The 27,935-nt window shown below is 42.3% G+C and overlaps 2 protein-coding genes across 4 annotated transcripts in view; both read right to left on the reverse strand.

Moving 5' to 3' along the window:
• The window catches only part of PTPRB (protein tyrosine phosphatase receptor type B), a 79,155-nt gene extending 72,903 nt beyond the window's left edge, over positions 1-6,252 (reverse strand). For both annotated transcript variants that reach the window (XR_014224207.1, XM_082241077.1), the window contains exons 1-2: positions 6,147-6,252; positions 4,621-5,019 (exon numbers count right to left, since the gene is read on the reverse strand). Coding sequence is in view for 1 of the 2 variants with exons in the window: in XM_082241077.1 (XP_082097203.1) it covers positions 4,621-5,019; positions 6,147-6,222 (475 nt within the window). In the remaining variant the exon portion in view is untranslated. The remainder of the gene's footprint in view (positions 1-4,620; positions 5,020-6,146) is intronic.
• A 2,215-nt stretch (positions 6,253-8,467) lies between these two features.
• The window catches only part of PTPRR (protein tyrosine phosphatase receptor type R), a 110,717-nt gene continuing 91,249 nt past the window's right edge, over positions 8,468-27,935 (reverse strand). For both annotated transcript variants that reach the window (XM_082241101.1, XM_082241102.1), the window contains exons 7-14: positions 22,497-22,683; positions 21,484-21,568; positions 20,460-20,539; positions 19,658-19,795; positions 13,977-14,087; positions 13,697-13,854; positions 11,870-11,983; positions 8,468-9,903 (exon numbers count right to left, since the gene is read on the reverse strand). In XM_082241101.1, coding sequence (XP_082097227.1) covers positions 9,810-9,903; positions 11,870-11,983; positions 13,697-13,854; positions 13,977-14,087; positions 19,658-19,795; positions 20,460-20,539; positions 21,484-21,568; positions 22,497-22,683 — 967 coding nt within the window. In that variant the 3' untranslated portion in view covers positions 8,468-9,809. The remainder of the gene's footprint in view (positions 9,904-11,869; positions 11,984-13,696; positions 13,855-13,976; positions 14,088-19,657; positions 19,796-20,459; positions 20,540-21,483; positions 21,569-22,496; positions 22,684-27,935) is intronic.

The following is a 27,935-nucleotide window of genomic DNA, read 5'->3' on the forward strand; positions in this document are numbered from 1 at the left end:
CCTACTCAGAAGGAAGTTCATTGAAACCCCTTATGCACTACATACAGAGTGCTACAATTCTCAGAGTGGCTTAAAGACCATTCCTGTTTTCCCAGAGGATGCTGAGAATTGTAGCATGGTGAGGGGAATAGGGGGTCTCCTAACAACTCTCAGCACCCTGAACAAACTGCAGTTCACAGGATGCTTTGACTGTTTGAAGTGGTATGGCACTGATTTAAAGGTATAGGAGTGCAAAGGCTGAAAATCTATATCCATTTACTTGGAACTAATCCCTGTTGACTTCAAAGGGGCTTACCACTGAGCAGTGCCGGCCCACCAACAAAGCTAGTTGAGGCCACCACCTTGAGTGGTGGGATTTCAAATGGGTGCCCCACCCTTGTGGGTGCCCCACCAGCCTCCCCAGCTCTACTGCTTGTGGAGCAGCACCAGTGGCTTCCACAGAGCTCTGCGAGCTCTTTTAAGATCTCATGAGATCTTGCCAGAACTTGCCACCGCCCCTTGGCAGGCACCGCTGCACAGCCCAGGTAAGGGGGGCTTCAGGAGGGGGGGGCAACTTCCCATTTCTCCTCAGGCAGCAGAATGGGATGGGCCATGCCTTCTGAGTAGACATGGATAGGATTGCACTGTTGGTGATACAACTCAATGTCCTGTCTGCTTTCTAACAGGTTGATCTACTGAAAATGACTTCTGGATTTCAGTTTGCCAATATTATTGATGGTACTCCTCACAACCGCTCCTTTAATTTCTCAGGTTTATCCCTAAGGCTCACATAAATATTTACAATGCAATTCAATGAATGTCTGCTTAGAGGTAAAGCTCCTGGAATTTAGTGGGGCTTACTTCCAGGTAAGTTGATATAGGAATGGTGTTTTAAAAATCATAAAATGTTTTTAGCAAGGAGAAAAGTTCAAAGAAACGGAATATTCCTTCACATGCCTTGAATAGTCTTTGAATCTAACCTTGTGGCTATAACTTAAGACTGCATCCAGAAATTGTATGCATGGTCTTATTTAGAAAAGGCTGGGCCCAATTTCCACCCAGTAGCTCTTGATCTTGGACCTCACATCTGTCCTGGGGGAAGCAGAACAGACCACGTGGCAAACACAGTACTGTCCTCTAACACTTTGCTGGCATTTGCTTATTGCTCCACTTGGTGCCTGCTCACTGCCCACCCAAACAAATACCACAATGTGGCAACAGTGGCACCGGCATGCACATGAGCAGGCAAAATATATGCAGATGTGGTGCTTGCTGGAGTCTGTGGCATGGGTTGACAGCCACCTGCCTGCTTTCTGAACCAGGGAACTTTCCCAGTGGTGCAGCCTGTTTTGTGTGAAGAGAAGGTAACATGTTCAGCCAAGCCAGGCCAGCAACAAGCAAGCATCACCAATACCAGGGCGCGGACCCAGCAGGTTGTAGTGGCCAGGGAGCTCAGGAGAAATAGACCAAGTGGCCGTAATGACCAGCCCCCAATATTTGCTGCCTAAGATGTGTTGAAGTAAGAGTAGCGAAATCACAGCTAAGAAGCTCATATCATAGATATGACTGACACCCTTCTTCGGAAATTAAACCAATATCCAGATTTTAACATTCAAACATTTAACTTGCAGAAACTTATAGATGAATTAAAAGATAATATTTACAGTCGCATGCTTGGGCTTTCAGTTTCTTCTTCTAACTTCCAAACTGTTGCATTTTTCTCTTTCCAGAGCTCAGTACTTAACCTTCTATATTTCAGTTAGGCCATGCCTTGCAGCTCCTTTGAGAGATTACCACTTTTACTTTCTCCTGAAGCTTTGCTGTCTTTCTTTCAAGCAGAGAAGCACTCTAACACTCTATTCAACTTAGCAGTGTTCGCAGTGGATTCTAAAACACAGTCATCTTGCTTCCCATAAAATGGAGTCTCTCCATCGTTATATACCTCCCATGTGACCCCTGTTAGCCAATCACATGAGAACTACTAGAGAACTCTCTAGAATTCAGTTACCAACTAATCAGATTTAAACACAAAGTAATGCACACAAGCATTTACCATTTCAGTGAAATATAGTACTATACTTAACTGGGTGGCCACCTCACACTGCTTAAAAGTAGGATGCCCTTGATAGAAGAACAGCAAGTTTTTATCAGAAGCATTTTACACTGCCTCTGATTTAAAGCTAAACTTCCTTGTACTCAGATCTGTGCTGAGGTTGGTGGATGAGACTGCCTCACTTGCTTTCCAATCTCCACCCTCTTCCCCTTTAAGCCCACCTTTGCTCCTATGGGAATGAGAGATTTTGACAGGTGGGCAGTTCTGACAGATGTGACCCATGAGGCAGATTCCCAATATCCCTGGCCACTGGTCTTGCTAGCTAAGGATGATGGGAGTTGTAGTCCGAAAACAGCTGGAGACCCAAGGTTGGGGAACACTGCTCTAGATGACACCAATTAGCTAGGGAGAGCCAATCAGGCTGCACCTGCCTCCTTGATGCATCTGAAGGGAAGCTGGTAACAAGCTTCAAGACAGCAGGTGAGGGTCTAGTGGAGAAAATATACATTCTATACCTTTTTAAACCATACTAAGTTTGAAGTTACTGACCATTTAGTAACCTAATTACTAAATATATCAACACATAATTATATTAAAAAGCTAAAGGTAGCCCTGCCCATACGGGCCAGTCGTGTCCGACTCTGGGGTTGTGCACTCATCTCGCTTAAGAGGCCGGGGGCCAGCGCTGTCCAGAGACACTTCTGGGTCACGTGGCCAGCGTGACGCAGCTGCTCTGGTGAGCCTGCACCAGCGCAGCACACGGAAACACCGTTTACCTTCCCGCTAGAAAGCGGTACCTATTTATCTACTTGCACTTAGGGGTGCTTTCGAACTGCTAGGCGGGCAGGAACTGGGACTGCAAGGCGGGAGCTCAGCCCGCCGCGGGGATTCGAACTGCCGACCATGCGATCGGCAAGTCCTAGGCGCTGAGGTTTTACCCACAGCGCCACCCGCATCCCATAATTATATTACATTTCTTCTAAAAGTGCTACCATATGACCAACTCCCCTTGGCTGACTTATCTTTCAGATAAGATAAGTTCCTTGATGGCAGGCACCTGTTTCTGTAAAACTCTGTAAGGTGCCCCACACTGATGATATGGTAGAAATATCGGGCCTAATAATTATGAAATTCTCAGCGAAGGAATTATGACTGTCCTAAAAATAGGTTTAAATGACAGTACATTTATGCTATGTAAGTTGCACATTGTGGTATATTACATTTGTCGCATTGCATGTATAACACATTTCAGGAAACATTCCAGCACCTTTTCTTAAGGCTAAGAACCTTACAGAAGAATTTCAACCAACACAATTTTTACTGAATTTGTTCTTATAAAATTTCTTGTCAATTCACCCAATGGGAAAGCAACACTATCAAGACGACAAAGGGTCATTGTGTATTTTCTTGGAGAGGTCTTTAACAGAACTTTGGTGGCAGCAGGGGGGAACCAGACGTCCTGAGTTTTTTTTCACTCAAGTGTAAAATTTTGAAGAACTGTTGCCAGATAACAAAACTTTGGAAAATTATATTTAAAATGAAATAAAACATGTTAACAATATTGGAAAATGAGAAATGGGTCTGTAGGTCAATTTTTTCGTGAATTTCCCTTGTATTTCTTCTATTTTATCCTGCTTAGAAACTATAGTACTAAGCAGCGTTTAAATTATTAAAATAAATAATACAGTTCTAAATTACCTGCTTATTATTAGGATTACTGAGTGCTTGTAAATGCTATTTAATATCAGATGAACAAACAACTGAGGAGCTTATGTTTGTGAAGATATACCTGCCTATGCACCACTACTGTTGCTTGATTTTGTTTTTAAAAGATTGCTGATTTTTGACTCTTCATTTCTGTGATGAAATGTTTTAAGAGGGGATGTTGTGTAATTTGTATACTTCTTTTTTTGCAGACTGTATCAGGCCTACACACAACAATAAACAAAACAATAAAACCAAGAAAGGCCATTTAAAAGCTATTTCAGAGTGCCAAATGGCCAAATACGAGAATTGTCTTATTATTTATTAAATTTATATCCCGCCTTCTCCTCCAAGGTACTCAAGGTGGCATACATGGTTCCCCCCTGCTCTTTTAATGCCCACAGCCCTGTGAGGTAGCTTAGGCTGAGAGGCAGTGATTGGCGCAAAGGCATCTAGTGAACTTCATGGCTGAGTGGGTATTTGAAACCTGGTCTCCCAGCTCCTAGTCTGACACTCATACTATTACCCCATACTGGCTTTCAACTAAGAAAGCACCCAACAGGCTAAAAATACCTAAACATACGAGGAAGAGACATTTTATTCCTTTCCTTTAAAATGTGGCTTTGAAGCTACCCTTAATGGCTTTTTATTAGTGCAAGTCATGTTACTTAAATGTCAATGTAGACGGGGCCATGAAGTTGACTGGGTGACCTTGGGCCAATCACTGCCTCTCAGCCTAACCTAACAGGGTTGTTGGAGGGAAGGAGGGAGAGGAACCACATACACTACTTTGAAAAAATGATATAAATGCAAAACAAAACAAAAACTTCAGCGCAAGACACACTTTACGGTTCATGGGAGGCATATTCGAAGGAGTGGCTTACCATTCCTTGAGCACAGGTTGTCATGGAGAGTCTCTCCCTTCTTGTTGACGTCAATTCTCTTCCAACTATGAAGATATTTCCTCCCCATCTTCACTACTACCGTCGAGCCTTGTTTCTTGAGGAACAGAAAGCTGTTTTTCACCTCAAGGAGTCCTTCCCTGCTGTGACAGGTCCAACTGGGTGCCTCAGAGCAGTTGGTGGTGATGGCTTTGCGCGAATGGGCCGCCTTAAACCTGCTGATAGCCAGACATTGGCCAGATCTAACATGGAGGAGCTTTTCATTCTTCATCCATCTCCACTGCTGGTTTATATTGGTCAGGTTGCATGTTCCCACATATACTGTTTTATTGCTCTCATAAATACATTGCTGTTTTAGCTCATGGATAATAAGGAAACCACCTGAGAGGGGAAATGAAGAACCCATACAAATGGGACAGAGCATATGTTAAGGTTCACAGAACAGAAACAATAGCAACCATACAAGCGCCACAAGTGTGATAACCCGTTTCCATAACCATTATCATCTCACTATCTTTCTGTTGTGGCACTCGCCTACAAATCATGGTAAAAAGAAAGTTCACAGTTGTGTCAAAAGGAGGTTCAGGATCATGGTGTACAGACTTTCTGCATACTTCTGTGGATTCCCTAAACTTAATTCCACTCAGAGCGGGGGGAGGGTGGAGGAATCAAACCAAGCCATTAACTGCCCATGTTTTCATTTCACAATGAAGTAATAAGTCGAACCCTTAATAATCCTTTTAAAAACTGGTTTGCAACATGCAAACTATTTGCTTGAAAGTGTTTTCGAATCTGTCTCTGCTTCTTTTGCCCTTGGGCTCCGTTTACTTCATATAAACCTAAGATATGGTGTTATTAATATAAACTCCCTGACATGCTGCTCATTGCAATGCGGTTTCCATTCACTGCTTTGCAATAATGACTGATTCATACCATGTATACAGCAGTGATTAGACTCTGGAATCACAAAATCACAAGGAATCACTCCCTTGCATCACAAAATAAGTTCTTTCCCATCCCATATTTTACAGCATGGAATAAATACAATTTCAGCTCTTCGGTGATGAGCCCCATCTTCAGCTAAAGAATATGCCTGGCTGCTCCCTTTTTCTGTGTTTCATCTGTAATTAGCTGTGGGATGATTTATATTATGATAAGTTCTAGCAAAAATGTATCTGTAAAAGCTTCTGATTTTATAACTTGCCTGCACAAAACATGGATAAAGTCTCAAAGTCCCTCACAAATGAACATGGACCAAAGAGAGTGTCCAGTGGGGAGGACTTCTCAAAGAATGAAGCAATGATTCAAAAGAAAGTTTATTTCCTTTTTTTGATTGAAACCTAAACAATCTCGGGTTTTACTCGGCCAATGCCTCTCTCCCTTATTGTATAAACTGAAGCACGGAAATCATTCCCTTTCAGCAGCTCAGGGGAAACTCCCAGGAACTCTTGGGAATCACGGCCAGAACAAGCAAGAAACACAAAAATCTGAAGGGGAGTTGTACTTACCAGAGATCCCAAAAGCCAGGCAGGTAGAAATTAGAATGTGAAATAAACTCTCCATTTTTCTTCTAACAACTCCCATTGCTTCTTTCTCTTTCTCTCTCGCTCATTTTTTTTTCTTTTTAGAAAAATGCATACCCTAGATAAGTGAAGCGAAGGCTAGGAAGGAAATGTGCCTTCACAGGAGGAAAATGTCAGTGACGAACACTTCCTTCTATTCAATTGTTTTTTTTGGGTTTTTTATACCACTTTGTCGTTTCATACGATTCTTCAGTATGCACTAGCTATCTGTCCTGGCTAGGCAAAACACAAGCAAAAGAGGGGTACATTTCAAAAACAAATACAGGGCTGAAGCATCTTTGAAAACTCAGCAGAGGAAAAGGGGCTATAATTTCCTTTAATTGCCAGTCTGTAAACCATTCTGTGTCTGCAGGTATTCTTGATTGGCCGATGTAAATATATACTATGTTGTTCTGTAAACACTCAAGCTTGTATAATGATATGTTATGAATCTATCCAGGACCGCCACGTGATTAGATACCACGTTTGACTCACACCCAGAAGTCTCTCCCATTAGGCTTATTCACACATTATATTGTCCCTATGGGTGTATAAGTGCTTGTGTGAAAGAATGGACACTCACAGATTTCGACAGCTCAGCTGTTCTGAACCCAGGTACACAAACTGAATACTTGTTGAATGTCATGTGTGAACACTCCTATTGTGAGTTTAATTGATGCCAATGGCTTGGACCTTTTGTATTAGGAAGCCAGCATGCAAGGAAGGCCACAACACTGAATTCTGATTATTCTCTCAGTTGCACAGTGGTACCTTGGTTTTCGAAAGTGATCCATTCCAGAAGAGCGTTTGAGTTCCAAAATGTTCGAAAACCGAAAACTCAATAGCCAACAGCTAGGCCTCCAGATCTTGAACTCAGCAGAAGCCGTGTGGCATGTTCGACTTCCAAGGCATGTTCAAAAACCGAAGTATTAACTTCTGGGTTTACGGTGTTTGAAAACTGAAACGTTCAAGTTGTTTGAAAACAGAGGTACCACTGTATCCTTTTTTTGATCCTATCTTGTCCAGATGGATGGAACACTTTTATGCAGCGTCTGCCCCTTCTGAGTGCAGAACTATAAGTTTGTTCCAGGAAAACTGGGGCATGTACATGTCTCTCAATCTACCCACCAAGATATACCCATGTCTATCTCTGCTATATCTCTCTGGTTTCTCTCTGTTTCTCATTTTCTCAATCTTAAATTCAGTTCTTCACAATTCCACACAATTGCTATTTTAAAACGGCCTCACAAAAATTAATCAGTATTTTAGTGCAGATTTATTCTAATATCCACATTTGGGTATACAATTTTGCCTAAAATACACATTTTTGCAAGGTGGTTTCTCTTAATATAATGCATTTGTGTATGTTATTTTCAGTAATGTAATCATTTCTATGTACACTTTCCCCTAATATAGGCATTTTTGACACATTGGCTGGAGAACGGCATCACAAATTTGGAGAAGCGTGACTTTGAAGGACGGCTGTGTTTCAGTTCACATTTTGTTTCAGAAAGTGCAGATTAGGTAGCCTTTAAATGCAAACTGAGTCTCATTTCGCCCCTACCCATGTATAATCCTGAGGTACCTTGCACCCTTGGCTCTGGCTAATTGCCTCATCTTTAGCTAATACTACTTTCACATATCTTTAAAGATGGGTGTGTCAACTTCCGTAGCGCTCACATCCAGAGGGGAGATTTCTGCACTGCAGGTTGAACACTGAAGTACTCAGCTGAAATTGCAGAAAATGCTTCAGGGGAAGGCCCTATGAGCTCACCAATGGCCTTACACCACTTTCTGCCAGCCGAGGAGATGGCCCAGAGCCAGCCCTACCATTAGACAGAGTGGGGAGGGCACCTTTAACAGCTGGTGCTGGTTTGGGTACAAGTGGTGAGGTGTTGGAGGACAAAGCTATGTGTGCTGTGATGAGTCCTGTCCTACAGGCCGTCGGAAACTAGTCTGCTGCCCCCGGGTGCACTGGAGGGCACGGTAAGGCTCAGATGCCAATGAGACTATGTTTTGTACATGGAATTAAGGAGGAGGTCAATTTGTCCTTCACCTCAAGCAGAAAAGACATCTTGGATTAGGCCTAGGTAGACCAGAGGAAGGAGCATATTACAGGGTACTGTGGGAAGTAAAATGCCCAGAGTGGGGTATTCCGAGATGAGTATCACTTCAACATGAAGCTAAGAGACAGACCTGAGTTTCATGGGCTTGCTGAGGGAGAAAATTGGCTGGTAATTGGTGAAATAACATGAGGAAAATATAGACATCTTTAAATATTTTATATCAAGTTTATTGGTTGGATGAAGCAAAGGTAACATAACTGCTTTAGAAACTCATTATCAAATCCTATGCTGAGACTCCTCAGTTCTTGCCAAATGGGGGGTTCCAGCGATACTTTTTTGTCTTTACAAACTGATCACTGCGAAGATAAAAAGAAGAAAACACCAAGATCCTCATGGTCCATTCTTGTTTGTGTTCCCCTGAACACCCATCCATCTCATTACAATAAATGGAACTTGGTTTTTTTTTAAAAAAAGCTTTCGGTAAAAGACAGGCAAATATTTAAAATTCTTACCATTTAGTATATGTTACAAAGTTTCTCTTTTTTAAAAATTAAAACGACTCACGAGATTTACAAATACACCAGATTCTGTCCTGGAGCAAAAAGCAGCTTCTAAGACAATCGACAGTATCAAATATATACATCAACATTGGAAAAAAGACACTGGGCTCAATCCACTGGAAATGTCACTTGTGCAAGCCCCAATGAAGCGAAAGAGAAGTCCACAAGGTTACAGCAACCTCGAATGAAACACAGGATTTCTTTTATAACTTTTATTTGTTTCAGTCAGGCTCGCACAGGAAACACTCCCTTTGTGTGGCCGCCATTGTGTTCCAAAATGCTTTACAGAATTTACTATACACACTTAAATATCTAAGAGTACTTGGGAGTTGTCGTATAAGACAACTTAGGAGCTGTCATATAAAATACCTAACTGATTTCGAATAGTTTCAAAAACAATGGGCTTTTCTTCTGAATGCTTTTTAAAAAATATTTGTTTCCATTTGAAGCCAATAATTGACCAAGAATCATAATTGGCAAGAATCATAAAAGGCTCAGAATAAAGTTTACCACATAATAGGTAATAGCACTTAACAGGTACAGTAGAACACCTGACAGCCTATTCACAAGACAGACTTTTTGTTGTTACAAACGTTAAAGCATTTGTACACATTTCTTCAGTGGAATTTCCCAAGTCCATCTATTGCAGAACATACAAACATACGTTACATACATTCTGTGTGGCAGATCCCACTAATACAGAAACAAATCCTCCATAAGATATATATGTGAAATCCAAATGTAACACCAGTACATTAACCTTCATTTAAAAACTGGTTCAGGGAACTCACAATACATTCAAGACAAAGGTCCATCAATCTTGTATGCTTTTGGTTTTGTTTTTAACCATCCACATTCCTTTTACAAGTTGGCTGCAGCGCCACTCCTCTTCACGGCTGTAAACTCCTTGAAGAAGTTGCTGGTAGGTAACGAATCAAATTACCCCAAGAGAGATCAACATATTTGCTTCTTCCTTCTTGGTTTCACTGGACAGCTTCAGCAGACGGCCTGCTTTCGTACAGGTTCAGCGCATGATGCACAAATTCATACTGTTCACTGGTTTGGACCATTCCACCTCTGGGGGGAAAAAGGGGGAGGTGGAAAGAGATGGCAAGTACCTTTAGTGACAGAATAGTTCCCACCACCCCAGAGAGCTTATAGGGGTATCAATGCTAATGGCATAGCCATTCAGATGTTATTGAGCTCCAGTTCCCATCAGGTCCAGTCAGCATGGCCAACAGGGATGCTGGGAGCATCTCCTGGTATGTCCCACAAAGGAACTTACGGTCTTTAAACAAAAACATCCTGAAGGTCCCAGGCCACAGAGAGGTTAGGCTGGCCTCAACTAGAGCCAGGGCTTTTTCGGCTGTGGCTCCAATCTGGTGGAACGCTCTGTCACAAGAGACTAGGGCTCTGTGGGATTTGACATCTTTCCACAGGGCCTGGAAGACAGAGCTGTTCCACCAGGCCTTTGGTCAGGGCACAGCCTGACTCCCTCCTTTGGCAATCTTCACAGAACTTTAGCCTAATGGTTGCCATCAATTTGAGTTGAATTAATTTTATAATGATATAAATAAAATTTATTATTAATGGGATATAAATAAAAATTATTATTATTATTATTATTATTATTATTATTATTATTATTCCAACAAATATTTGGAGGGTCAGAGGTTTCTCATCTCTGGCTTATGGTCTGTAGGTTCACATTACTTTTCATTTTTGTCTAACGAAGTTTCACATGGGGTTCTGTATCGGCCCCAAATACAGTAATGAGCAGAAACTTAATGTTAAAGATGGATGTTTGCAGAGAATCTGCTGCATCTTATATTTCATGCTATGAAAATCTAAAATTACACTGTCAGATTTTGCTTCCTCTTTTTGCAACGTGCAGCGCCTCAACCACCAAACTATTTATTCCAAATTAATTTGGACGGAGCAACGTGCGTCTTAAAACGTAGCCGCAAATCAAAACCTGGCTCCCAGTGTCAATGCATTTTCATTCTTACACTAAATATGTGACCTATTGTGACCGTAGGGGCACATGTACAAAGTGCAGGTTTTCCTGTCCTTTTTCTAACGCCTCCCAGACTTCCTGCCTTACCAGTTGACACAGGAGAAATTCTGCAGCAGTGACTCACCGACTGCGGCATTTGGCCGTGCCATTCTTATTTGGTTTTGACCATAAAAGTATAGTGTGTGGAAACCTATGACAAATGTGTTAAAAGTCACTGCAAAAGTACCCTGGAGTTTCTGCACCGCTATCAAACAAGGACCCATACTAAAAGGGAAGGCAGGGAAAGAATTAAGTACCAATCCTACCACCACCACCATTTGTCTGCTGAAAATTGTAGTCTGTTGAAGTTGCTTTTTAATATTTTTCTTCAAAAACTCCAAGCTAGGGATGGGCGAATCTGTCCATTTCACTTTGTCTCCATTTCTACTACTTTTTCCTGCCCTAAGCTCTGTTTGCTGTAGTTATGCATCGGTTTGTGTTAAAAAACAACAACAGAAAAGACCTCATAAAAATTATTCAGCATTTTAGTGTGCATTTCTACTAATATACACATCTTCGCAGGCTGTTTTGACTAATAAACACATTTCTGCAAGCAAATTTCCTAATATAATGCATTTTTATACTTTATATCCATTGGTGCATGCATTTTAAAGCATACTGTCCCCACGAATACCTATTTTTGTACACATATTTTGGTTCGGGAATTGCATCACAAAATTTCGGAGATGTGCAAATTTGGAAGGATATCCAAGTTTTGGCTCACATATTATATCCGAAAGTGTGAATTAGCTATTGCAAACCAAACCAAATTTATCTCCATTCCTACTCCAAATGAATTTATTGAGTCTTCATTATACACAAAAGTGAGTTTGTTCCTAGAATGATTCCCTAAGGGCCAAACTAGATATGATGACGGCAATGCATGAACGAATCTCCATCTCTTTGATGTTTTGGCAAATAGTGTTGGGTGGGAGAAATGACCAGGACTGGGACTGCAGATGGATTTTGCATGTGGCATCATCTTACCTGTCCAAACGAAGTTGGCAGACAATGCTTAATGCGTCAACAACTCCTTCTTCCTTCAGCTGATGACAACCAATTGCAGTAGCAATGAAACATCCAGTCCTTCCTATTCCAGCACTGAAAGTTTAAAAAAGAAAAAAAAGCCACACCAAAGATCAAAGGGACAAAAATGTCAGTCATTATCATCTTCCATCATCTGTCAAAGTTCTACCCATGGAGAAGAAGGAATGGTGAGCCCAGGATAATCTTATTGGTTCATATTTCACACACACCCCACACACCTAGCAGAAAATATTAATGCTTGGTGAATTAGTAGATTGGCATTTTCAGGTTTCTATTCTGTAAAAACACATATGGCCCTGATTATGCTGAGGCAGGGTTTTTCGAGAGCCAGTGTGGTGTAGTGGTTAAGAGCGGTAGTAACGTAATCTGGGAAACCGGGTTCGCGTCTCCGCTCCTCCACATGCAGCTGCTGGGTGACCTTGGGCCAGTCACACTTCTCTGAAGTCTCTCAGCCCCACTCACCTCACAGAGTGTTTGTTGTGGGGGAGGAAGGGCAAGGACAATGTTAGCCGCTTTGAGACTCCTGAAGGGGAGTGAAAGGCGGGATATCAAATCCAAACTCTTCTTCTTCTTCTTTAAAATGGTTCTTTTGTTGGTTTTAATATATCCTTATAAACTCAGTTTGAAATCATCCCCCCTGCCCTATACTATGAGGGATGATCAGGGCCGGATTTAGGTTTGATGAGGCCCTCCGCTACTGAAGGCAATGGGGCCCTTTATATGTCCAGCTGTCCTTTGTCAACAATAAATTGCCACCGTTTTTTGTGTTGAATATATGCTATATGGTAATTTATGGACCTAATAGGTATCTAAAGCCATTTGCATAGGTTGCCATGCAACCAATCCATGAGAATGTAGGCACCCTATATATAGAAATGAGCAAACCAGTGATATTTTAGGGAGCAGGCTAGCAGGCGGGGCCCATTACTTACATCATTGGAGCCTACACAACACGAAACACTGTTGTTGTATGTAGGTTTTATTTCATTTATTTTTTGTCTTATATTTTGGAAATGTACCTCCAGGTTTTTTCCCCTTTAATTTTTGGGGGGACCCCCAAGAGAATGGGGCCCTAATCTATAGCTTGCTTAGCTTATACGTAAATTTGGCACTGGGATGATCTTGCCTTCTGTTCATACAAGACTATAATGTTTGAAATCATAAAAAGAGGAAAATTGTTTTCCAAAAAGAGGAGCAGAATTTAGACACTGTTAACACTGACAAGGAGTGACACAGGTGCCATTTCCTCAAAGCATGAAAGGTGTGCTTCAATCTGCCAATTTCCCTCCTAGTTTTCTACGTTTGCTTATGTTTCAGTTTGCTCCTTTCATAACTGAGCAGTGATCCACAGCACAAAATTGTAATGGTTTCCTGCCCCAGCATGGTGGGAATGTGCAACTGCACATTTCTCTGCTTTGTTAAAAATTAGCATATAGAGATATGCTGAGGGGAAAGTTGAGGCAACACCTTGGCAGAACAGCAACGGTGTAAAGGTAAACACATTTCTGCGACTGCAATTCTAATTCAGTAGAAATGTTGTTAGCTACATTGGGATGGGAATAACCAGTACAAGCTTTCTATCTTCCTATCAAATGTGAAGATGGCAGCAAACAGTGACTTTACATAGTAATTTGGTTTCTGAATCCCAACCCCCCAGCACCCCTATAGAAATTCCACTTCACTGAATTTGCAAGAGAAACAACTTTTTAAAAAAGAAAGAAAGAAAGAAAGAAAGAAAGAAAGAAAGAAAGAAAGAAAGAAAATTACCTGCAATGCACAATTACAGGTCCTCTGCCAACGGATCCCACCCTGTCCTCTTCAACATCCAGCATGAGCTGTAGAAGGGGCTGAGCACTATCTGGAGTTTTGTGGTCTGGCCAGGATGTGTACCAGTAATGTTTGACATGTCTTGAAAGGCTTCCTTGCTGAAAATAAACGTGTACACTGGTGATGAACCACGAATAGTGCTTTCTTAATTGTATTACTCGTAAAAAGAAGACACAAGCAGATATGGTAGGAGACGAGAAATGACCAGAACTTTTATTACCTTTAATGTAAGGTTACGGACAGTGTAATTCTCACATTCTTGCACACTGTTAACAAGAACTTCCACTTTTCCATATATCCCCCTCTTCTCTGGCCAATAGAGCACACATTTCTGGAAAATAGAAATTTTAAAATGCTTGATTAAAAACAAACAAACCCTGTTTTGCTTGATAGTGGCGATGGAATAACTCCCTTGTTAGAACTGCGAATATTTCAATATAATTTTTAATATAAATACCAATATTTCCAATATTGTCCTTATTTCCCAAGGGCAGTTCCATTTTCTGGAACCTGACCCTGTTTTCTCCCCTCTTTGCTTTTTGGGGAGAAGTTGCAGGTGACTTTTTAAAAATGTCATTTGAGTTCAATGGTACTTACCCTAAGGTGTGTGTGTGTGTGTGTGTGTCTTGTCTCCAGCCCACACCCACATAAATGCATATGCAGACCCACTCCAGCACACCTACAGCACATGCTAGCATTTTACACCTTAGTGAAATTCACTTTTTTGGAAACAGATTTTATGACGATTCATGATCTCCACCCTCTACACACCTTTAACCGAGGCTTTCCAATACAGTACTTTGGTCTCCAGATGTTGTTGACCTACAACTCCCATCATAGCCAGTGCTGAGAGGTGATGGGGGTTGAGGTCCAACAACATCTGGAGGGCAATCCAGTGATCCAAGTCAATGGTTTATGATGCCAGAAAAAATAGTCAACCATGGCTTTTCCCTGTGAACTTTAGATGCAAACCTTGGATTCAAATTCATAACACATTTTAATTACTTTGCAAATTTATTGCAGTTGCCTTTACACGCCTTGTTTTGTGAATAGATAACAGAAGTGGTGGTGGGGGAACCAACATGCAATTTGTAAAAAAGAAATGTTACAGATCAGAAATAGGAGCTCTGTATGTTCAAAATTCATTTAGCTAACACATAGAATATTGCCTGACTTCTTTTCCATTGAGTTTTCATAAAAGTCCAGTTTCCCCACACATTCTTCAGCTGTTAGCAGCTTCTTCTTCAACTGCCTACACGTTTTTAAAAGCCCCATTATTATACCAGTGCCTATGAAATTATTTTATTTAAATCTCATGCTGCACATAAATGTCTTGATTAAAAACCAATTGCTATATTAAGGCTGCAATCCTCTCTGGATGGAACTGGAAGTAAGTCCTATTATAAAAAAGAGACTAAGCATGACTCTTTCTAAAAAATAAATTATGTGGCGGGTGGAGCTGTGGGTTGAACCACAGAGCCTAGGGCTTGCCGATCAGAAGGCTGGCGGTTTGAATCCCCGCGATAGGGTGAGCTCCCTTTGCTTGGTCCCTTCTCCTGCCAACCTGGCAGTTCGAAAGCACATCAAAGTGCAAGTAGATAAATAGGTACCGCTCCGGCGGGAAGGTAAACGACGTTTCCGTGTGCTGTTCTGGTTTGCCAGAAGCGGCTTAGTCATGCTGGCCACATTACCCGGAAACTGTACGCCGGCTTCCTTGGCCAATAAAGCAAGATGAGTGCTGCAACCCCAGAGTCAGCCATGACTGGACTTAATGGTCAGGGGTCCCTTTACCTTTACAGTGCAATTCTATACTTGACTATTTAGAAATAAGTCCTACTGAATTCAGTTGACGTTACTCTTAGGTAAATGTGTATAGGATTGCAGCATAAAAGACTATTTTTTTTAACCTTGTATTCTTATTACAGGTAGGTAGCCGTGTTGCTCTGCCGCAGTCGAAACAAAACAAAACAAAACAAATCCTTCCAGTAGCACCTTAGAGACCAACTAAGTTTGTTATTGGTATGAGCTTTCGTATCTGAAGAAGTGTGAATGCACACGAAAGCTCATACCAATAACAAACTTAGTTGGTCTCTAAGGTGCTACTGGAAGGAATTTCTTTATTTTGTATTCTTATGTGCATGAAAAGACCTTTTACCCACCGTTGCTGTATGCACCTCTTTTTTAAAACACACACTTAAGTTTTTGGAAAAGCTGAGAAACTTCTCACTCATTTTGTGCCTCCTGAGTGTCCCCTGAAAAGATTGTCGTAGGGAACCCCAGTTACCACTTTTCTATTTCTGGAACAGCTTAACAACAAGGAAAAACAACAACAAAGCCAACCAACAGACCAAAACAACAGGTGAAACCTTTCTTGCCCTTATGTCTTTGAGCTAGAAAGCCCTCATACAGCTGTTGAAGGTGTAAAAGCCACACCAGAGAGGGGGAAATTTGCAGCATTCCTCTTGTGGATTCATTTTGCAAGTTATTTTGGATTGTAATTGCAGATCATTTCTCCATGAAACCTGCAGGTTTGAGAACTAGACTCTGGGCTAGTTTCATTTCTTGACAATGCTTCTGCATTGTTGTACAACTGCAGTAAAAATGGTTACATTGTTGAACATTTCACTGCTGCCTTTTCCCTTGTCCCCCACACAACAGCACCATGATAAATTTCTCATAACCCAGGTACTTTATTCATGGGACTTATCTCTAACTGCAAACATGCATTTCCCCCCCTTTGGGGAAATGAAAACCACAGATATCTGTACATCCCTATGAAATAATTGGCTTGCTATTGAAAACCAAGGCTGGTCCTTTTTATTGGTTTATCCACTTGTTTCCCTTTCTACCTAGTGTTTAAGGATTATTATTATTATTATTATTATTATTATTACTGCAGCAATACTGGTGCACCTGCTAGCGAATAGATTAATCACCAGTGAAAAGCAGGCCTAAGTTCATTAGTAAAATGTAAAATTGAAACTGAATATATATACCGAGGAAATTGTCTCAGTGATAGGATCAGGATTTCTCCCCATAAAGGACAAGGGAGTGATTTACAAGATCAAGAAATACATAGAAAGCAGCCAAATGCATTAGATCAAAATTGGCTTGGAAAAACCCTGAGACTGGACTAGAAACAAAAGGCTAAGGGAGGAGTCTTATCTTCAGTCCACAGTAACAAATGTAACCCATCAGGTTCTGGAACTCCAAGATTTGGAAAAGCAGGGGAAAACATTCAGGGAAGCTACCCAAGGAGGGGAAAACCTCCACAAAACAACACAACGAGGAATGAACATGCTCAATAGGCATGGAATGCTGACTAATGGACAAAGGGAGATTGAAAATGGGGGGGGGGGGGAGGCGCTGGGTGTGAAATGGAGTGGCTGCCAACTTGAATAGGAGCACCTCACACTGATGGTGATGCTCTTAGGCCTGTTTGGAGTCCACTGCCATTACGGATCTTATGTAAAAACTGCTACTGATAACAACATAATGTTCCTGCTCTTTTGTCTCCCCCAATGTTTCTATTCTCTTTCATATAGATATTGTATGCTTTTCGATTCTGTTGTGTTGCCTGCCCTGAGTTCTTTGAATGAGAGGCAGACTATTAATGGTCTAAATTAATAAAGAATGCTCCAATCAGCTGCTTTAAAGTCTCATTAAAAGCAACTAGAGATGCGGTTGGGGTGCCTGCACTCTCTCCTCTGGCGAATATGGATTTAGCAGTAAGGCACTCAAAATGCTTGGGTTTTGGTTTTTTTTGTGGAGCGCTGGGGTTTGCACATTTTTATCCATGCCAGTACTTTCCAAATAAAAACACCTCCCTCTCTTCTTTGAAAGTTGATGAGCAAACAAAGATATGAATCCTCATGACTTGCTAGAGTATTTCAGTGAGGCCTGATACCCTCAAGGAAGGGTCAGCTGAAACACTTTAGGCATTATATATTTCTTATTAAAGCTTTTACACAGTTCAGCACCATTTCGATGCTTTGTCTCTTCTCTTTTTTATTCATCAGTCCTTTTCCAGCTGTTCCTTCCTTTCTTCCCCTGCTCTCTGAATACCTGACAGACATTTAGATAGCAAAACAACCGTGTGCCCAAACCTCTGTGCTTCCAGTAGCAAATAAGGTGACAGAATCATTCATCTACCATCGCAACAGTCCTTAATACTCTTGCCAGGGTTTCTCAGCGGAATGTCAGAAGCTCATGTAAACACAGACTTTCTCCATATAGCCTGGGAACTACTTAAGACGTCTCCCCTTCTTTTATTAGGAGGAAATTGCCACTGTCAGTCCATGACAATGTAGATAAACAATATTGTAAGGAGCCTAGGCAATTCAGGTAAACACAGGGCTTCCTGATATGTTGGAAACCACTGGGTGTTCCTTTCAAGTCATTCTTTTCAAGCAGTGTTAGATGTAAGTATTCAAAAAATTGGCATTTCCTTTGGGAAAATATTTCTACTTTAGGTCATATTATAGGTTTAAGAACATAAGAAGAGCCAGCTGGATCAGGCCAATGACCCATCTAGTTCAGTATCCTGTTCTCACAGTGGCCAACCAGATGCTGTAGGAAACCCACAAGCAGTACCCAGCGCAAGAGTGCTCTGCTTTCCTGTGGCTTCCAGCACCTGGTATCTAGAAACATTAGGCAGAACAGAGCCACCATAGCTAGTATCCTTTGATAGCCTTATCCTCTATTAATCTGTCCAACCGTTTTTAAATCAATCCAAGTTGGTGGCCATCACAGGTTTCTATAAGCATTCCTATCAGGTCAGACAAAGATCTGTTTAATTCACGATATCTCACGTGCCCTTAGAATACAATCTTTTAGAACTGTGGCTTGTTTAGTTGCTGAGAGTTGTAAGGAGACACCCTATTCCCCTGGCAGTGTTACAATTCCCAGCGTGGTTTAGCGATCAATGCATCTCCCCAGGAAAATTTGGGAATTGTAGCTCAGTGAGGGGAATAAGGGCATTCTAGGACGCGGGTGGCGCTGTGGGTCAAACCACAGAGCCTAGGACTTGCCGATCAGAAAGTCAGCGGTTCGAATCTGTGCGCTGCTCTGGTTTGTCAGAAGCAACTTAGTCATGCTGGCCACATGACCCAGAAGCTGTACGCTGGCTCCCTCGGCCAATAAAGCGAGATGAGCACCGCAACCCCAGAGTCGGCCACGACTGGACCTAATGGTCAGGGGTCCCTTTACATTTACCTTTAAGTATATTTTGGATAGGGCAATAATTAAATAGATAGGTCTTCAATCTATTGCCTAGACCAGGGTTTCCAAACTTGGGTCTCCTGCTGGACTACAACTAACACCATCCTTAGCTAGCAGGACCAGTAGTCAGGGGTGATGGGAGTTGTAGTCCAAAAACAGCTGGAGACACAAGTTTGGGAAACCCTGACATAGACTCTCTTCCTGATCACAGTACCCACTCCACCCACCCTGCATGCTTCAATACAACTATGCTGTCAAGGTAGGACTTGAAGGCAGAAGTCCAGACACAAGGTATGGAGAATGAGCAGTGTGTATCTGGGCAGTGTGTATGGAGGTCCTGGGCTGCCCAGATGACCAAAAAACCCCAACCCCTCTTGGCCTCGCTGATGTGGTCCAAAAGAAAGCAGAGAAATACACTTGGCACCAGCTTGGCTGCAGGAGTTGCCAGAAGGAGGCATACAAGACACCACCCAACCATCTTAGGGCCTCCACTCTAGATTTGTGTAGGGTTTACACCTCAGCTTTTCCTTCTCCCAAATATGTCCTGCATGGCAATGAGTTCCGGTTGTATATAGCATTCATCATGATGACGTCTGGGTCTTGATCATTTGATCCCAGCACTGGCTGGTTTCCACATTCGCAGGGGTTGTTTTCACAAGTGGCTCATCTGACAAATCGTACCTCATTTTTCTCCTTCAGCTTTGTGATCATAACAATGACAGGACTGTCCTCTTGCCACACCATCAGCCAGAAATCATTCACTGTATTAATCATCGGGCCCTGGGTTGCAATGAAAGCCTTCTCCTGGCCACCATAACCCTGGTTGAGAAAAAAGATACCGTACATTTGAACGATTAACAGTTAGAGATCTTCATTTGTATAAAAGAATCAGATACCTAAAAAAGAAGAGAGCTTGTACAGCCCTTTAGCTTAAAGTACCAATAATCTAAATGAACCCCCAGACAATATATTATTGTGCTTTCATTGTGATTTGCTTGCATAAAGCTCACACAAAGGTTAGGTGCTATCTGGTCTTTCCTGGGCATTTGCTCTGATTTGTTTGTGTGGAGGCTATCTGTCAATGAGCATTCTTCCTGATTTTATCCTCATTTGCTTGAATGATAGTTATATGCTTGCTGATTAATCAGTCATTTATCCCATCTTTTTTTTTACTGCATTTCCCCGTCCAATCAGGTCCTACTCAGAGTAGACCCATTGAAATAAATGGGCCTAAGTCAGTCATGCCTGTTCATTCCAATGAGTCTACTTAGAGCAGGAATAGCATTGAATGCAACCCATGGGTTCCTGGGGTAGACAGAGAGCAGAAGTAAAGAGAAACATGGTGGCCTTTAATTCAGCAAAGCTAGGGAACTAATGCTGGATAGTTTCCTAGGTAAACAAGAATCAAGTATTCCTAAATTGAAGGCACGAAAATGAACTTTAAGAAAGTAAATCCTCACACAATTCACATCGATTTACTTACCCGAATGTAGTTAGCATTTATGTAGGTGCTCAAAGCATCGCTTGGGTTCTTTGGTTTCAAACAGACTCTGCTTACAGGATCTGGGAGGGAAAAAACAAACTTGGAAATCAAAATGAAAATCCATTTACCTTTAAGAGCTACAGAAGCCTACAAAAAGGAATAGATGGTCAATGGTCAAGAATGATGGGAATAGCAGTCTCCCCTCTTGTGATTCCCAGCATGCAGTGGAGGTAGAACATAAGCATCATGGCTTCTGGCTACCATGTCCATCAACCCCTGGAAGACCACAGGTTTGCCACCCCGGTCAATGAATTTGAGTTTGGCTGCTTTCTAGAGTGGGCTGAAAATCTACAGCATCAGTTTCAATACAATTGAAGCCAGACATTCAAAAGACATAGTGCTAATTGATTGAGTAAATAATAATAATAACCTGTGTGTGGAGGGATTATTGTTTTCACTTGTTACTATGATATGCATTTTTGTGTTTTTATATTGTGACCCTTGGTTGAAGGGTGGTATAGAAATGTAATGAATAATAAGAAGAAACCTCAGTGAATTTTGAAGAAAATAATGTTGCAATAAGCTATAAATACCGGGGGGGGGGGGGGAGGAAGGGTCCACAACTCAAAAGAACACATGGTCCTTCCCCCCGAAAAAAGGTGTGTGGGGGGGGAGGGAGAGAAAATTCTGTCATTTTAAAATTAAGAACCATGCCACATTACGGTTAGGTAACTGACCAGCCCAGGAAAGAAAGATCATAATTCAGAAGTACGGAAAACTTTTAACACAAGTCACTGGTGAACTTCACAGCAATGCACAGGGTGGGGTTGTCAGCCTACAGCCCTTTTTTAAAAAAAAGCGATCATTTCACACATCCCTTGTCAGGTGCCCTAGTTCAAAAGGCACACCCAGTGTTGGGAATGGAAAGGCTGACATCAGCAATGGACTGACGATAGGAAAAGGGAGGACTGCACCACTGGATTAAAAGGCAGACGGATAAAAACATCAGTTTAAAAGGACTTACTCGGAAGAATGGTCTTATAGCGGTTTTTAGTTCCGTGACTAGGGATGTCAATTTCTTTAGGATCCACAAAATTCATGGGGATTTCCTAGAGAGGAAGGAAACACATACACCCATAATCAAGTCACATTAGCCTTTATAAAGTGCCACTTACCACTTGCCTGAAAGGAACCACAAAGCAGCCTTGAAAGACTATAATTTTGAGTACAGCAGCAATGGGAGGAAGGCAGGGTGCTTAGTCTTTTTCCCGCTGGCCATTTCTCCGGCTCAAAATGGCCTCTCCCAGGGTGATGGATGTTCATAGTGGATGGCACAGTGGAGCTGTGCCACATACTTGTCCTCCCTCTGGCCAAGCAGCTGCTGCAGAAGGGGATGGAAAGTTGCTGGGGAGGTTGGCACGGTGCAAACATGCTGGCAGAGCTAATCTGGTGTTCCTGCTGGTGCATTTGCACCGCACCGACCTTGTTGCCACCTTACTTCTTCCCGTCTCCCTCCCAGTAGGCAGCAATTGGGCCACAAGGAGGCTGGGTAAACAGCACAGCCCCAGTGCGCTGCCCACTACTGGGTGGCAGGTGTGGAAATGTTACTGCATTCAATTTGGGATGACTTAGCTCATCAGGACCAGCTGCATCAGGCTGCAAGAGGCTCTGCTGGCTGGACTGCCTTCACAGGTGTCCACCTGGCCATTGTACAGAAGAGCGTTCCTCTGGCAGTAAGCAAGCAGTGGGTCCTGATGCTGGATGGTTTCAACCAGAACAGAGGAGGGAAATGTACTTCTTGTCCTCGTCGCTTTTTTGCTGTTCTGATATTGGTTGTTTGGATTTTTGGTTTTAACAACTGGATACCTCTGAGTATATGGTCTTGCATTATATTTAATATGTAAACCACTTTGGCAATTCATAACAGAAAGCAAAAGCAGCATAGAAACTCTCTAAAATAAATACATAAAAATAATCTAAGTCGTAGAGTAGGGTCACAGATTTGAGCTAGTTGTGATGACAGGCCAACAGACTTACCATAAATTCGGTCTGGAGCAAATGAGAACTTGTCACTGTGTCTTGCAACTGCTGTCTTGTCAGGATCCGGCTGGCTGACTGCAGGTACTCCATGGCAACCTTTTCTCTTGGCGTCGGCACGGCTACAAAAGGTTCGATGCTGCCCAAGCTGCTCATATCCAAGGTGAGCGATACATTGGATCCTCGCCTGCGTTACAAAACAAGTGATGTGGAATCAGCTCTTTATCTCATGAGGACCTTGCCTGCTATTTTAAAACTTGATCTAGGTTGCATGTTTGCATGTGGAGTTTGGGCTGCAATCCCAAACATACTTCCTGGGCAGTAGGTCCCATTGGAGTAAACATGCACGGGATTGCATAGCACTTTCTAGGTTCCATGTGATTCAAATAGCCATGTGTGTTCTTCTGATCTCTGCCACTCTGTAAGCTCCTCCCTAAAATCTTCCTAAGAACATCAGAAGACTGTCCATCAGCCCAGGACCTATGAGGTGCTGCTGTTGTCCTGAAGTCATTGGAAATGCAGGCAAACAAACCGGCATGGTTCTGCTCTCAGTTATCACGGCTGGGAGTCATCATCTACAGTGGTACCTCGGGTTACAGACACTTCAGGTTACAGAGGCTTCAGGTTACAGACTCCACTAACCCAGAAATAGTACCTCGGGTTAAGAACTTTGCTTCAGGATGAGAACAGAAATTGTGCAGTGGCGGCGGGAGGCCCCATTAGCTAAAGTGGTGCTTCAGGTTAAGAACAGTTTCAGGTTAAGAACGGACCTCCAGAACAAATTAAGTTCTTAACCCGAGGTACCACTGTATTCCTATTATTTCACACTATTCATTTGCTTGCTTTTCTCTGCTATGTGTCAGGCAGATTGAAACCTAATTCACCTTAGAGCACATTGCTCCTTGCACCTAATGGACTTTGGCTCTGGACAGTCCTCTGATCTCAGGAGGTTGTGAACTCTTCTTCCTTGGAGGTTTTTAAGGAGAGGTTGGGTGTCCTCTGTCATGGATGCTTTAGCTGAGATTCCTGCATTGCAGGGGGCTGGACTAGATGACCCTTGGGCCCCTTCCAACTCTACAACTCTATGATCTTCTGGGTCAGGTTTGTGCATGTGCATGTGCAGAGGCAGAGGTAGGAAGAGGTAGTTTCAAGTAAAAATTACCAGGAGGCATTTTTGTCACATCAGTTAAAATCATATGAACATATTGTTGGAATTTGGGATGGACAAATTTGTCAATTTTTGTTTCTCTCAATCGTATCCCTCCCCCCCTTCTTAAATTCAATGATTTGCTTTTCCACAGAAATTTGCACATTTTTTGGTAAAAAAGTCCACAATTTAGTGTGAATTTCTCCTAATATTTCTATGCAGTTTTGACACATATTTCTAAGCAATTCCCCCAAATACAATGCATTTCTGTCTATTATTTTTACTAACACAGTGGTACCTCGGAAGTCGAATGGAATCTGTTCCGGAAGTCCATTTGACTTCCAAAACGTTCAGAAACCAAGGCACGGCTTCCAATTGGCTGCAGGAAGCTCTGCAGCCAATCAGAAGCTGTGTCGGATGTCCGGGTTCCAAAGAACAGTTGCAAACCAGAACACTCACTTCCGGGTTTGCGGCATTCGGGAGCCAAAACGTTTGACTCACAAGGCGTTCCGAATCCAAGGTACGACCGTATATGTAATCTTTTGGATGAGACCTAAACAGTAATCAGAGTATGGTGTGAAAACGCATGGGGCCATCACCTTTCTGAAGCTAAGCAGATCTAGGTTTGTCCAACCCAGCTGAAAGAGTTCTAGAGAACCACATGTTAACCACCTTGGGAACAATGATATAATATAAATGTAAGAAATAAATAAATAACTTCAATAGTTGGATCATGGCCTCACTGCAGGATCACTCCATGTAATATACAATTCTGTCACTGTTAGGTCTGTTAATTCTCATTTTATGGACTTGTCCCCTTGAAAAATATTCTGTTGCTGCCAATGTTGCCCTGCTTTTTCAGCTAATTAGCAGCTTCCTGCATTGCAAAACTAACTTATAAAAGTACCATTTACCCTTCTTTATATTCTGGAAACACAATCCTTCATTCTCTCTTATTTGCTGCCAAAGGATCCTTCCAATATACTCAGGTTTGTTTGATTGAATCAGCTCGCTCCTGCCATTTTGCAAGAGTGAAAATGACTTTAATTATTTGGATGTTGCTTGGGAATAATTTATCAAAGAACACTTGCTAAAAATCAATGAGGCCAACTAAAACACTATTGCTTGCAGGCTTATATCTGTTTTAAATAAGAGCTTTGGAATTATTAATGTATCCACCAAGAAAGAGAGTTGCTGACAGATGTTTGCCTTCCTCTCATAGCCTCCACCCACGGCAGTTTCATAAAGAGCCAGCTGCCTCATTCTGGCACTTTCCCTCGAAGAATCATAGAAAGACTCTCCTCCCTGAAAGAGAGGGGAGTGGTTGTGGGCGGGAGCCCGAACACCGCTCCTAGCAGGGGGCGTTGCCCCCTGCCTCCAGCTCACCTGGCTGGCACTCACGCCCCCCCGGTGGCCGCCCAACCAGGTGCCATGGGGGGGGCGTGTCCAGCAGCCTTTATGCTGCAGTGCCAGCCTCTCCCCGGCCTCATGTCTCTTCGTCGTCCTGTGCGAGTCACCCACCCTCCACTCCCTTTGAGTTAGGGCTTAGGTCTTTGGCCTTGCTATGGACCTTAGGTTGGTCGCCCCGGTTGCCCGGGGGGCCTGGTAGGAGTTTTTCCATTTGGCATTAGGCTTTTTGGTTTTTTCGCCTACCTCGTAGCAATCGTCACAACTTTCTGGTGGTATTGGTGGGTAGGTTAGGCATTGGAATAATGTGTTGTGGTGTGTCAAGGGCTAGGTGTGGCCATCGCCTATGCCTTCAATTTATAGGGGTATTCTGGTAAAGGAATCTGGCGGTCGTGTATTCCGTCCGAAGCCTGCTTGGCGGGAGGCCATGGCACGACCCGCGGTGACATCAGGGGTGAGCCTATAGTTGGATTAGCATCAACAGGTGATGAACCCCTGGTGAATAAACCCACTTGTTTTGCGATCCAATGCCTAAGCCAATACCTTTTCATTGCTGTAATCAATAAAGTTGTGGCCTTTTCTAGCCCATTAACCTTATATCACGTGTCCCTGTGTCTTCATTTTACTTTGCGGGGGTCGGGTCCTCGAACCACAACTGTAGAGTTGGAAGAGACCAGAAGGATCGTCCAGTCAAACCTCCTGCAAGTCAGGAATCTTTTGCCCACCGTAGGGCTCAAACCCACAGCCTTGAGTTTAAGAGTCTCATGTTCTAACAGCTGAGCTATTACTTGTCTTTCTAAGGGAAACCACCCACTGATGCTAATCACATGGAACACTCTGCCAATAGAGATTCAGCAGACGCCTTCCGTTTCAACTTTTAAGTGTCTCTTGAAAACTTTCCTAGTCTGTCAGGGTTATAGCTATTCTTACAATAGTCAGTCAATTTCTGATTTTAAAATTTTCATGGTTTTTAAAGCTGGTTTTATGTACAGTATATACTGTTGCCAGTTCTGATATTTTTCATGAATAGAAGCATATAAATATTTTTTATCAATTAATTGTAGCCTGATGATCTGCCTATATGCAGTGCTTTTTTCTGGGGGGGATGCAGGGGTACGCATACCCCTAAACATTTTGTGAATCTAAGTTTGGCCTCATTGAGGGGCAGTATTTCCTATGAGTAGGAAAATGAGAGTACCCCTAAACATTTTTTAAAGAAAAAAAAAGTACTGCCTACTGTACAATCACTCAGAATGTAGTGGGAGGGCATCAAAGATAAGAGAATCTTCCTTGATGCTTGATTTTATCTTTGCTTTTAGCAAAGTCCAGAGACATACATACATACATATATCCCAATAATACTTTACTGAGGAAACTGAACAAAAACAGTATATAACTAAGGAGAAAGAGACAACTAGGTTATATCTTTCTTACTTCAGGCCTTGGACATAGCAGGGAGATATTCAACCACAGGTACAGAGGAAAAGCTCCTTCAGAACTACACAGCCAGTCAGATTACATGCCTCCTCAGTAGGGATCATGCCACTCTGCCTGGTTGGTAAGCAACATCTCCTTCAACACCGACTTTTGGTTAGCTGACTTACTGAGAGCAGAATTAACCCTTAGGTTACACACTGAATGATCCCCGCTGTTTCATTCCCAGAAGTTGTCATCCTTGCCATCTAGTGGAATACAGCTCCTGCTATTTTACATAGAAAAGGGTCCCCATTTCAATACTCCACTCTCCCAGAGCACTTTGCAAATGGGTGTGAAACTGTTCACAAGGGGGCAAACATCAGGGGGAAGAAGGTGCCGAGGCAACTAGATCAACTGCCCCCTCACATGGTGTGCAATCTTAACTTTCTAAAAGGGTCTGCGTTTTCTTTTCCCCAGCAAGCCGAGAAAACCCATTTGTTTTGTTTTGTAACAAAGCACAATTGAAATGTTAATATTTTCTTTGGCTTTTACATTGTTATATCTGTCAGTCGTGGCAAAAGGGCTACTTCCTTTTTAACAACAAAAAAAGAAATGTGGCCAGATCTAATTATAACTTTGAATTTATAGCTTTTTCCAGTTCAAGAGATTGATCAAGAAAACTGTTCAACAGCCCTGCAATTCATTGGAAACAGTTTAAGGAGATGTATGGAAAGAAACACAATAATTATACATATAAATTTGCTATTCAAATGGTTAGGGAATAACAAAGAATTGTTCCAAATGGTATTTAACGTCAGTGTTAGGGATGCAGGTGGCACTGTGGTCTAAACCACTGAGCTTCTTGGGCTTGTTGATCGGAAGGTCAGCAGTTCAAATCTGCGCAATGGGGTGAACTCCTATTGTTCTGTCCCAGCTTCTGCCAACCTAGCATTTGAAAGCATACCAGTGCAAGTAGGTAAATAGGTACCACTGTGGTGGGAAGGTAAACGGCGTTTCCATGCGCTCTGGCACTCATCATGGTCCTCCATGTGCCAGTAGCAGTTTAGTCACACCTTTACCTTTACCTAATGTCAGTGATAAGAAATGTGTCAAGGCCTTCAGCACGTCCTTGCTAAAGCTAAGCAGGTCTAAGACTAGACAGTTCCTTAATGAATGACCACCTAAGTACATCATGCATGCTGTCTTGGGTTACAGAATGAAAGAAGGATGAGATATAAATGTAAGAAGATTATGAGGCAGTTCTTCTTATGAAGGCTTTTCTGTAGAAACTCACAAATCCTCCTAAAATTTCAGAATATTTTGCATCCTCCCCAACTGATTCACACAGCAGTTTTGAGCGAGTGAGGCAAGGGTGAATGGAAGAGACATTGAACTAGGAAATAGTCTACAAGAAACTCCTCTTCTCATTCTCGGGGGCATCCATGCTGGTGAAAACCACCAAGCCTTTA

Source organism: Podarcis vaucheri, assembly GCF_965113315.1.
Source record: "Podarcis vaucheri genome assembly, chromosome: 10".
Classification (NCBI taxonomy): Eukaryota; Metazoa; Chordata; class Lepidosauria; order Squamata; family Lacertidae; genus Podarcis; species Podarcis vaucheri.